The sequence below is a fragment of the Engraulis encrasicolus genome, chromosome 7 (genome assembly GCF_034702125.1).
Source record: "Engraulis encrasicolus isolate BLACKSEA-1 chromosome 7, IST_EnEncr_1.0, whole genome shotgun sequence".
NCBI classification, from domain to species: domain Eukaryota; kingdom Metazoa; phylum Chordata; class Actinopteri; order Clupeiformes; family Engraulidae; genus Engraulis; species Engraulis encrasicolus.
This window is the reverse complement of record NC_085863.1, coordinates 55,258,351-55,271,164: the sequence shown is the minus strand read 5'-3', so window position 1 is coordinate 55,271,164 and position 12,814 is coordinate 55,258,351. Positions and strand designations below refer to the sequence as shown.

General features: G+C 40.8%; 1 protein-coding gene across 1 annotated transcript in view; it reads left to right on the top strand.

Annotated features, from left to right (window-relative positions):
* The window catches only part of rasa4 (RAS p21 protein activator 4), a 41,869-nt gene extending 29,341 nt beyond the window's left edge, over positions 1-12,528 (top strand). Inside the window, exons 13-21 of the mRNA XM_063204024.1 lie at positions 485-677; positions 1,391-1,528; positions 2,446-2,590; positions 6,877-7,049; positions 7,523-7,660; positions 7,851-7,986; positions 8,335-8,455; positions 8,721-8,779; positions 11,326-12,528. Coding sequence (XP_063060094.1) covers positions 485-677; positions 1,391-1,528; positions 2,446-2,590; positions 6,877-7,049; positions 7,523-7,660; positions 7,851-7,986; positions 8,335-8,455; positions 8,721-8,779; positions 11,326-11,459 — 1,237 coding nt within the window. The 3' untranslated portion in view covers positions 11,460-12,528. The remainder of the gene's footprint in view (positions 1-484; positions 678-1,390; positions 1,529-2,445; positions 2,591-6,876; positions 7,050-7,522; positions 7,661-7,850; positions 7,987-8,334; positions 8,456-8,720; positions 8,780-11,325) is intronic.
* The last annotated feature ends 286 nt before the right edge of the window (positions 12,529-12,814 follow it).

The window sequence follows — 12,814 nt, the reverse complement described above, 5'->3', positions numbered from 1 at the left end:
ATGCATTATGAGTGAAACATTTCTCTGCATTGAAGTCATGTATATGGCTTTGAATCATCACTGATTACAAATGATGGGCTTGTGATTTAATGCATGCAATCAAATCCACAAGATATATTTAGTAGATGCTAGTCTTACACAGGCATGCAATGATTGTTTTGTATACTTTATAGTTTCAAGTATTTTGACTAATGGCTGGGTGTGTATTGTCTGTGTTTTGTGTGTGTGTGTGTGTGTGTGTGTGTGTGTATGTGTGTGTGTGTGTGTGTGTGTGTGTGTGTGTGTGTGTGTGTGTGTGTGTGTGTGTGTGTGTGTGTGTGTATGTGTGTGTGTGTGTGTGTGTGTGTGTGTGTGTGTGTGTGTTTATGTCTGTGTGACTGTATTTGATTATGTCTCTGTGTGAATGTATCTGTCTGTCATTGTCTGTCTGTCTGTCTGCCTGTCTGTCTGTCTCCACTTGCATACACATGTACGGTCCGTATAGGTGTACAGGGCTTCACCGGACGCAGACTGAGGCCGATGTGATCCAGCAGAGCACCACTTATCTCCAGTCCTACCTCTCGGAGCTGCTCAACGCCATCCTCCAGTCCGCCTCCTACTGCCCGCTGGTCCTCTGCCAGGTTTTCCAGCAGCTCTACCACCGCGTGGAGGCACGCTTCCCCGACCCTGAGTACAGGGTGAGTGGCTCTTTCTAGTACGTAGAACACATTGTTTCATTAAACATATGAAGATACTTGCTCAGTTTCTCTAATTATAATACTTAAATAAAGGTCAAGTGAGTACAGTAGGCAGATTTTGTGTGACCCATTTTCATAAATATTCACCACCACCACAACCAAAATGTTCTACGATTTCCATTTACTCCCATATTTTACATTTAAACTGCATGTACATTAAGGGGGGGGGCATCTTCCAAATCCATGTGCTCTTTTGAACAGCTTAACCTAATCAGGACCGTGCACTGCTTCAAATCTCTCATTTTTCCCTCCCCCATGACATGATAAACTTACAACCACAGTGGGTATTACACTGTCTCATTCCAGCTGTCATCATTTGAGGGATGCTTAACACAGTGCGCCTTTAAAGTGGAGTTGTTGTTATAGCAAAGCCCTCAGAATGCACTCCCACCACTGGCTGCCAGTGTGTTAAAAGTGGCATGAAGCCTTACACAGTGTACCTTTAAAGTGGGGCTGTTGTTATCGTAAAGCCCTCAGAATGTACTCCCAGCCCTGGCTGCCAGTGTGTAAAAAGTGGCATGTTAACACTAACATCCTCTGGAATCCTCCTCCTCATCGTTTTTTACCCCCCTGTCGGGGAACTTCCTTCCTCCTGCTCTGCTCTGCTCTGCTCTGAGCTCGCGTTGTGTGTCTGATCTACTCTGCGTTCACAGAAGGTCAAGTTCATTGCCGTCACGAGCTTCCTGTGTCTGCGTTTCATCTCGCCTGCCATCATGTCCCCCAAGCTCTTCCACCTCCGCGAGAAGCACGCCGACGCGCGCACCAGTCGCACCCTCCTCCTCCTGGCTAAGGTGGGCATGGCAGCCACTCCTCCATTGAACCCATAGTTCAGCAATGGGTCAAAGATTTGGGTTTTTGGGCTTAGATCTCAAGTGGCGCAACAACATCTAAACGCCTATGAATTAATTAGTAATTGGTGGTTGATATGCTGCAATGAATATGCTTCTTAGATAGCCCACTAAAAACAAACAAACAAACAAACAAACAAAAATCCATTTAATAGTGGCACTGGCTATCGTTGCGCCGCCCTGACGTGTGCTACTGCTGAAACGTCACTGACCCTTATATTACAATTAGACATTATACAGACAACAGTAGCTTCATGGGCATTTTGAGGTTCAGCCATACGGCAATTACACATTCTATGTACATCCCACTTTACTTCTGATGTCATTGATTTATTATTAAGTCAAGCTTATTTCAAGTTAAAGGGACAGAGTGCAGTTCACATTAATCTAGTATTAAATCCAGAAAAGATGCAGCTGTGATAAAATGTGGGCACCAAAAGCCTAAAAGAAATACATTTCCTAATATCATAGAATATATAGATATATTTGTATTCATCAGTGTAACAAGTACAATTAATTTTAGCAGTCCTTGTTAAGTCAAGAAATAAAGTATTACGCATAACACAAGTATTCGACCCAGGGAGGCAGTCATGATTACTCCATTTTTGTTCTCTTTCTTTAACTCATGAACTTCCTGAATCTACAGTACATATGCAGTATAATTCCTACATAAATCTCTTTTTAGATTCACAGAACTGCTCTGTACTTTTTCTGCCCAGCTGCAGCAAACAGTAATCCTCCTCTCCTCAAATCAGAAAAGCCCTCAGAACTGATCGGTTGCACCGAAGAAGGAAAGGAGGAGGGAAAAAAAAGAAATCTATTTCCTCCACTCATTTTCTTGCGCCTGGTTGGTTGTGTAGGCCATTCAGATGATTGCGAACCTGGACACTCTGGCCGGCTGCTCCAAGGAGCCCTGGATGAACCCCCTGCAGCCCACCATCCAGCAGGGGATCGCCCAGCTCAAGGACTTCATCACCAGGCTGGTCAGCTGTGATGAGGCTGAGGGTGAGTCAGGCGCACCACACGGCTCCACAGTGGGGGTATCTGGTGGTGATTACATTACATTATTACCAGGGGCAGTGTTTCCCACAGAAATTTTGGAAACTATGGGGGCAGCCGGGGGCGGGGTATTCACGCAGTGTAAATGCAAAATGGCAAAACAATGACTACAGTATGACATTGGCGCATGGAGAAACTATAGGCCTACGCCTACATTTCAGCCATTTATATTTTGAGAAATAAGGCTACATGATACACATGCAGGGGTCTATGTAATGAAAAAAAAATAAAACAAAATAGGAGCAGAGATAAGAATTTAAGATTGCTGTGAAATTGTTAACGCATAAACAAAAAGGGTCTAAGAGGGTAGGCTATGCCTTTTCCCCACACACACATTCTACATGAGGGGTGCTGGTCACAGGGCCAGTTTTTCAAAATTCCTCCCATTAAAAGGGCTGAACAACATATTACACATTTATGTCTATATTCACATTCATTACACATTCATTTCTATATGCAGCCCGATGTCTCCTCTGCCTTGTCAATGAAGGCCTGTCACCTAACTCATTACAACTGTAAAACAAAGCCTGGGGAGTGTTAGTAAACTCATCCCAACTGTCCCTTCTCGGAAGGTTTTTTTTTTTTATTGCTCCCAAACCAACAACTTGACAAGGCTTTTGATCCCTCTCTCTTTCAAGCACTTGTGGTTTTCTCTATAGGATGTATTTACTCCAGGAGGAAAATGCGAAGGAAATCGTAATTGAAATCGCTTTTAACAAACACGGAAATCGTAAAAAAAAAATAATTTTTTTTTTACATTTTCGGAAACTATGGCGGCCAAATTTAAACTATGGCGGGCCGCCATAGTTTCCTCAATGTATGGGAAACACTGAGGGGTGTAAATAATAATCGAAATGTATCGATGCATTGATGTATTGGCCGGCGATTTAATCGAATCACATCGTATTGTGGGGCATTCTTGAGATCGAAAATAATCGAAACACTGGCCCCTGTCCAATGCCCTAGCTACGAATTGTATCATTTCGTGGGGATTTTTTAAGTATAGAAGATAATTGAATCCCTGCTTTAAGAAATCGATAACGTACAGTATCGTCCCAGAGGCTGTTAAACCCCTAATTTTTACATTACAGTGAATTTTGCAGACGCTTTTTAACCAAAGCGACTTACAATCGAGGACATAATCATAGCCAATATCATATTGACGTTCGCTTTTTAACCAAAGCAACTTACAATCGAGGACATAATCATAGCCAACATCATATTGACATTTTATTTTTTAACCAAATCGACTTACAATCGAGGACATAATCATAGCCAACATCATATTGACGTTCGCTTTTTAACCAAAGCGACTTACAATCGAGGACATAACCATAGTCAACATCATATTGACGTTCGCTTTTTAAACAAAGCGACTTACAATCGAGGACATAATCATAGCCAACATCATATTGAAATTTTATTTTTTAACCAAATCAACTTAAAATCGAGGACATAATCGTAGCCAACATCATACTGATTTTCACCAATATCGGTCATCGTGACATGGGGCGTCTGGTTTTATTTGGCTGGTGTGGTGATGGAGCTGTGTTTGTCTGTCGATGTCAGTCCATGTGTCTGTGTTTCTGCCTGGCTGTCTGTTTGTGTATGCCTGCCTGCATGGATGGCACTGTGTCTCTCTGTCTGTATCCTTCTTCCCATCTGCCTGCCTGTGTGTCTGTCCATCTCTGTGTGTCGGTCTGTTTGCCTGTTTATGCGTGTCTGCCTGTATTCTTGTCTCTCTGTCTGTGTACCTGCCTGCCTGTCTGTCTGTCTGTCTGTCTGCATGTCTTTCTGTATCTATGCCTTTCTTTTTAGATACATCCTAGCATCTCTATAAGAGGTTATGTCCGTCCGTCCGTGCGTCTGTCCGTCTGAAACGCATTCTTTAAATCGGCCAAAACACGATCTTCGCCAACATTTTTCACATTACTCTCACATTTCTTAAATTTTTGGATGCATCTTTGTCCGCCTGTCAGACTTGTTTTGTCTGTCTGTGTGCCTGCCTGGCTGTCTGTCAATTTGCCTTTCTGTCTCTCTGTGTCTTTATTCCTCCCTCATTGTCTCAGAATCTGCATCAGGCAGACTGTCCTCCTGCCACGCCTCCGGTGCTTAGTAAATATTAACCCTAGTTCCTCGACCTTATCACAAATTCACAGCAAGGGGCTTGTTTGCTGTGTCTGGAGGGAGGTGGGGTTGTATTTGGGCTGGGAAGAAATCCCTCTCTCAGCAGCTGCTGTGTTATGCCTGGTTGTTTATGGGCTTTTTAAGACCAGGGCCTTCTTAGGCTGTTGATGATCTGGCTGGCTGTAAGAGTTGAATGAATGAAATACAAATGCACTCTCATGTAATACTATTTTGTCATCTGCACTTCTGATAGCAGGTTCAACAATGCATGTGAATGTGATCAGTCCTCAAAGACTGATAACTTCTTTTTTTCTGAAACATGTCCTTTATGTCAATACATGTTATTTGTCTATTAAAACAAATTATATGGAAGTAAATTAATTTTTACTCACTTTAATTATTGCTGTTTTGTGCACCAAAAGACTTTTTAACGTTAAGCATATCCACTGGTGTGTTCACGGCTGTTTTTTTTTCTGATTTTGTTGATGTGTATAGTGTGGGTGTTTGTTTTCAGACCTGTGTTTTCAGCCTACTGGTATTCTGGTAGTTTATGGAATGTTCAGGGCCTCCAGGAGGGTAATGTTCTAGTTCTTGGTCTATGAAAGTTTGTCAGACCTGGGATTTCAGGCTGCTGATATTCTAGTTGTGTATGGATTTTTCCAGAACTGAGAACTGGCTCTTAAGGCTATAGATGTACAGTAGTTGTTGTTTCCGAATGTTTCCCGACCTAGGTCTTCAGGCTACTGATGTTCTCATTGTCTACCTTTTAAAATTTGAGAGGATGCCTGGTTGTGTATGGATGTTTTCAGACTTGGGTCTTCAAGTTACTGATGTACATGTAGTTGTTACCTGCCCCCCATACATGACTCATACACACAGTCTTTGAAAATCACATGCACACATACTGTAGCATCACATGCATCTACCATTAGCCAGGGGGCAGGTTCCATCTGATTGCTCTTGTTTATGGATATTTCCAGACTTGGATCTTCAGGCTGATGCTGTAGTTGTGTATTGATGTTTTCAGACCTAGGTCTTTAGGCCAGTGTTTCCCAACCTTTTTCGTCTTGCGTACCCTCAAAGCCTTTTTGTTATACCATGAGTACCCCCTAAACCCATGTTCTATATCTCTTCCTCTATCTCAGTGTGACTATGCTCCATGCATTTGTTGTTATTACTTTTTTCCAAGTACCCCCTGCAGAGTGCTCACGTACCCCTAGTGGTACACGTACCCCTGGTTGGGAAATACTGCTTTAGGCCACCGATGTGTATATGTATTGTTCATGCATGTTCACTATCTTTGGCCTTCTGATTCTCTGCCCATGAAAGTTAGTCAGTTCTGGGTCAACTGTCTTGTGGTGTAGTGGTTCTGGTTGTGTTTCCTGACCTGGGTGTTCAGTCTACCGCTTATATGGTTATGTATGTGGGTCAATGGCTTTTTTGGGCTCAGATGTCAGGTGATATACAACTACACCTTATGGCCATACATGTAGTACTTGTTAGTTATTGGTCAATAATGTACTGTAATTAATATTCCTCTTCGATAATACACTAAAAAGCAAATGAAAATGTCATTGACCCATGTGCGTATGTTTTCAGACCTGGACCTTCAGTCTAGTGATTATATGGTTATGTATGTACATTATGTATGTTTTCAGACCTGAGTGTTCAGTCTAGTGATTATATGGTTACATGTACATCAGGGCTTGACACTGGTACTTGCCAACCGGCCAAATGCTGGTAAAACTTGACTGTGGCTTGTAACAATTTCCGTGTCACTAGCCAATTTGGCTTATATTATTTTCTGCCTCTTGTGTATAAACTGTTTGTATTTAAGCTAAAGAAAAAGCTCACTCTGTTTCTATTTGTTCTGTTTTATTCTATTTATTTTCAAATAGAAAGCTTTGGACTCATCTTCTTGCTTTAGCACCTCATCTTCTGAAGTTAGATGTACAGTACCATGATGAAAAATGCATCAAATTTGTGACTAGTAGAATAGCTGAATGGCCAGTGACTCTGGAAAACTACTAGCCACAGTGTCCGGTGATTGAAAAAGTTAATGTCAAGCCCTGATGTACATGTATGTACGTACTGTATGTTTTCAGACCTGGGTCTTCAGGCTCGCATGAGCCTCCAGTGTGGCTCCATGGAGAAGGAGGGCTACCTGCTCCTGCACAGGACAAAGGACAAGTGCATGCCCATGACCTCTCCCTTTAAGAAGTACTTCGTCACGCTCAGCAAGGACACGCTGTCCTACGCCAGAACTCAACACTCCAAGGTGACTTGTCAAGTTGGACACAGATGTAGTGTACACAGACAGTGCACACAAGTGCATGATGTTCATATGAATAATCAACCCAGTTTTTTTTATATCTTATGACTGCGCATCACCAGCACCTGGACACTGGCTGTGCATAGGCACTTTATATTTTTAACACTTTTATGCATGCAGTATTAGAATCACTGAGCTTACTATTTTCCAAAAATGGGTTGTCCCCAAAAATGACACACTTTGTGTTAATGTGAGGCTGTGTTGTTTGTGCATACTGTATGTATGTAAGCAATCTCACTACATCACTGCTCTAGCACTGCCTTGTAGTCCTCTGACTATACACAGCTGATTGTTACTGTACCGGTCACCTTGGGTCACTTGTCGTTATTCTGTAAATGTGCTGCCTTACAAATAAATGTAAGATAACTACACACGTACTGCAAAAGTGACTCTCCCTCTTCCTTGTGCCCCCCTTGCAGAAGAGCTCGTTCATCTGTTTGCCCAGGATCAGGGCGGTGGAGAAGGTGGAGGAGAAGAGCTTCGGCAGTGCCAATGTCATGCAGATTATTTCCGGTGATGACATCGGCACACTGGAGACTCTTTACCTGGACTGCAAGGTCAGACACACGTGTCAACCAATCAGAGCGCAGAGAAGTGAGGTCATCGCTGTTGTTTACTCATCTGAAAATGTGTAATCTCTTGCTCTCCCTCTCTGTGTTCATCCCCTCTCCCCCCTCTCCTCTTCCTCTCTCTTTCTCTATTTTTCTCTTTCTCTCTTTTTTTCTCTCTCTTTCTCTCACATGGTAGAGTGTGAATGAACTGAATCACTGGCTCTCTGCCTTGAGGAAAGCCTGCAGCCACAACACTGACACGATGAGCTCCTACCACCCTGGAGTCTACAAGGCAGACAGGTGGAGCTGCTGCCACCAAAAGGACAAAGCTGGTAACTACAATACTACAGTACAATGAGTCAATTAAAAAAACTGAGTGTTACTGTTCACATTTTTTTTTTACATTTGTGATCAACTGTTTGTGAAAGATTTAAGCCGGTCACCTATTATACTTTTTGGAATGAATAAAGCATTATTATTCACTCTTTTTAAAATTAAATTTACCAGCCTCACACATAAATCTGTATAATTGAAGGCTTGTTCCCTGACACAATAGATAAAATATTTGTCTTGCTTTCTCAGTGGTGTTTATTTTATACTTCCTGAGTGACCATGAGACTGCGGGTATCGGTGTTAGAATTCATAACCAACTTGTGCGTTATTTATACATTCTTTTACAGATCCAGGATGTGACAAAACGAAACATGGCGTGACATTACAGGAGTGGTATGACCCCTTGGACCCGGATCTGGAGTCCCAGCTCATCTACAGACACCTCCTCGGGGTCCAGCAAGTCATGAAGTAATTTTATCTTCATTAACTATTGCTTTTATGAGGGAACACTACAACAAGACATCCTGGATAGTCTTAACAATTAATGAAATATTCCAGTTGAAATCTTTATTAATACCATTTTGGAATGGGATTTCACAGAAGTGAGATTGACTTGATGTTGTTTTTGTATTCGGTGTTTGGTCCTTTTTTTAGAAGTATTTAATATCATTGCATGACAGATTAATTGAAAAATGTCTGATGTACGGCTTATGCATTTGTGCTTTTCTCTTAGGGAAAAGTATTTGGAACTGAAAAAGCTACATGAAAATGAAGAAGGCCCACATGAAAAAAGTAAGTCCCCCAAAGGACAATAATATCCCCCAAAGGACAATATAATACAAGATTCTTGGAAATGTCCACAAATACTGCTTTTTTTTTACTTTATCCTGGTAATTTGTGTCTAAAATAGGATTCAGTAAACCCAGATATAAATGTAATTTAAATTTCATTTAAGGTCTTGTGCTGTAGTGTTTTTTTTATCCTAAGAGGTTTTGTTCAGAAAAAAAATGGAAGCCAAGTTAAGGGGTTTATGCATAGACTGTGTTGTCGATGGGTTTATGTACTGTAAGAAGTAATATTTGTCTGTGGGACTAGGGGCATCCCACTACACCCCGTGTGAATAACTGTATCTGTTTGTCTGTGAAGATTCTCAGTCATCCAGGTCATGTTATCCAAAGGGTTTGGCTGTTAGCAACTAGACTTCTTCTTGGAACTTGAAGACATTCCTTTCCTATCAGCGTTTCCCTCTAGACACATGATTCATTTGACCTCAAGTGGACCGGACCAGTAACGTAATTGTGAAATATGTGAACTTCTGCTTCATATTGGAATATTGGTTGCTAGTCAATCATCTCAAGGTGTATGTCAGCAGGTGTATCACCAGCATTGACTGCAAATGACAAGCAATAGAAGCAAATACCCTCTCAACTTTAGAAAACGTGAAATCACAAACATGTGCAACACCGTTGTAATAGACTAGAGATTCTTTTTTTGGACATTCTTAGTTTATTCCCTCTACAAGGCTATGGCCAGATTAAAACATCTGGCAAACCGCATCCGGCCCCGGGACCTTATGTTTGACACCCTTGTTCTAGATCAGGGATTCTTAACCTTTTTGACGTTGAGGCCCATTTTTTCGGTGCAGAGTGGCCCGGGGCCCATCTAATATTGCCAATGCCCACACACATTATATTATGATTTAATGTTAATGTATATAATAATAATAATAATTATTATATATATATATATATATATATATATATATATATATATATATATATATATATATATATATATATATATATATATATATTAAATAATAATAATAATAATAAAATAGCAGGCTAAATGTAGTAAGCTAGGCGTATTAATGTATTTTGTAACGGAAAAACTGCATTAATTGAGCTCACCCTTCTATATTCAATGACAATCCCAATCCACTAACAGTGCATCAGGCCAAAGCCATTCATGCATTTGAATGCTTCTCTGACATTAATGACAGCTCTGTTTGCGATTTGTGATGAATCTGCTGATTCAAGACGGTTTCACTTAGTGATGTGCAGATGCAACGTGAGATCAGAAATTCCTCAGCCTTATGGCAGGGTGTCAAAAACGGAAAGCTTTGTTGCCTAAAACCATGCAAAATTCTTTAAATAAATGTATTTTGGCGGACACAAGGATACCGGGTTTGCATTGTCAGTTAACAGAATCATTTTGAGTAACGTTTCAAACGCTTATTTTGTTACTAAACGTGAGGAGAGAAGACGTCGGCAAATTACACTTCAACCCGGTTGGTAATTTCTCATTCTCCATTCGTGTAACTGCTGCTAGTGTATTGCCGTCTTGTCTTTGAGGTCTTCCACTAGGCCTACTAAAAAAAACAGCGGTTTAAGCAGCAGAACTGTGCAAGAGTAGACTAAAAGACGCACGCAGTCTTAAGCATCTTTATTCAATAATGTAGAACTACTGTATGCAGTTGCACGGCCCATCGCGGGCCTCCAGTGCGAGGTTGAAACTTTTTCGCGGCTCTCAAGTTTCTGAGCACGGCCCATCTTTGGACCGCGGCCCTATGGTTAAGAATCCCTGTTCTAGATCAACCACCAAGATTATTGAATGATGAGCAAATGTGCTTGATGTCTTCAAGCACAAGAAGACCAGTTGCTCGCAGCTATACTGTTTGAATATGTTTGAATACAGTTTGTTTGAATATGTTTGAATACAGTATATTGAAGTTTACGGATGACCTCCAAACAGGGTTGTCAGTGTCAGGCGATCAACTCACTATCTAACCTCACGTCCTCTACTTTTGCCTGTGGCTTCGTGATGCAAGACATTGATTACATCATTGACGATAGAAGTTTTATTCAATATCTCTCTGAAGCACAATTCAAAGGTCATTTGCAATTGGAATGTTGAACGTGGATACGTCCCCCAAAGTTGGTGTGCCTTGGATGACAGCAGGGAAACTTTTCTGTTTGGTCCACGGAGGTGGGTCGTCAGCAAAGCACGGAACCACAAGCAAGAGGAGAGGCCGCAAGGAAACAGTGACAGTTTTGGTCACACAGTTTAATATCATTTAACTCATAGCAATTTTTGGGGTGGAGTGAAGTCGTCAAAGTTTCTCCTAAAAGAGTTTCATTCTCATGAGATTAATTCCACATAGTTATCTATGTGTTCATCATCAATAATTCCGGACTTGGTCTTGAATGGTTTTGCACTGAACATACAGTTGTTTTGCTCCTTTATGGTGGGTCGTCGGCAAAGTACGAGACCACAAGCAAAAGGAGAGGATGCAAGGTTACTAGATAATGAGTTGGACTTTATGTGTTCCATTTCAGGTCAGGAGAAATCGGATGAAGTGATGAGGTTCTTCAGTGTTCTCCAGGACCTCCACGAAGCACACTTGGCCGTGGAGGAGGAGGAGGAGCGCGCAAGGAATAAGAATAACTTTCTCTTAGAGTTGCAGACCTAACTACGGCACCTTCACTGCCAGCCAACACATCTGCACTGTACATTATAGAGCAGATACACCTGGACCTCAGCATTTTGGCTTTCTCGCGGCCATCATCATAACATGTAGGAGGTCACTGTTTTTGGTACACTGTAGTGCCAAGCAGGCTTGGATCTCTCTCTTCTCCTTTTCCTATCTAATGACGTCACACTTAATTATCTTCAGGTGATCACCACAAAAGTATTTGAAATACTGTACGCAGGTTCCCTTTAATGGAAAAAAGCGGCGTATAGGTGTTTGAGGCCTAAAGCAGTATTTATGAAGAGCGATGTATTATTTCAAAATAAAAGACTAAAGGTGTGTAGCACGTTAATATTATTACCCAGTGCAAACACCAGTTTAATTTGCCAACTAGAGAGATGAGTTTATTTTTATAGAGACATTTAACTGATGGCAGCTCTTATTTTGACTTCTCATTCCATCCATTCCCAACTTAGCTATGTCTTTCTATGGAAGACATAGATGTTATCATTTTTAACTTGGCTTGTATATGTGTGTCTTCTCAAATAATTAATGTAATTATGTCTTTGTGTTTAGTTTGTGTGTTTTCGTCCAATCATGTTGTTTGTTTCATATTTTTTATATTTATTACATCATCAGCATTGACTACGAAAGTATTTGATTCTTTGATACACAACATGTTTGCCATTAAACACTGATGTTTACAGATTGCGGAAGCATTTGATCGCTATTAATCCATTGTGTTGTTCTGTACAAGTTATGTATGCATTTTCAAGTATTATCATACGTATATAGCATTGGTGATACTGACAAACATCTTTTTATGATGTTCAGACTGACCAGAGACCTTTAACGTTTTTTTTTTAAAAAACATACTCCGCCCATTATTTTTGTTTGCCATCGTCAGTGTCAACTCTGTTTTTTTGTTGTTCTTTTTATGACAAAATATCATATCCAAATTTGTATTGTGACCATCTTAATTGTGACCAGTGTAAACATTTTCTATTCTGTCATAGATTTGTCACATGGCTGTGTACAACAGAAAATAAAAAAGAAGGTTTATGCATTACATCTGTGGTTCTGAAACTTTTTTCTATCATTCCCCATCTAAGGAGACGTGGATTTCTGTGCACCCAACTTGTCCCATATTGCAGCAACAAAATAAGCCTCTAATAACCCTCTAATAACCCTCTAATAACCCCTAACTCTCGCCAGATGAATGGGGTTCGAACGTGTGAACTCACAAAGCTGAATGGAAATACACAAGGGTCTGGTGAGAGTCAGGCTATCAACAAAATGGTTTAAAAAATAATAAAACAAAACACAGATGCACGCACACACACACGAGAGAGAGG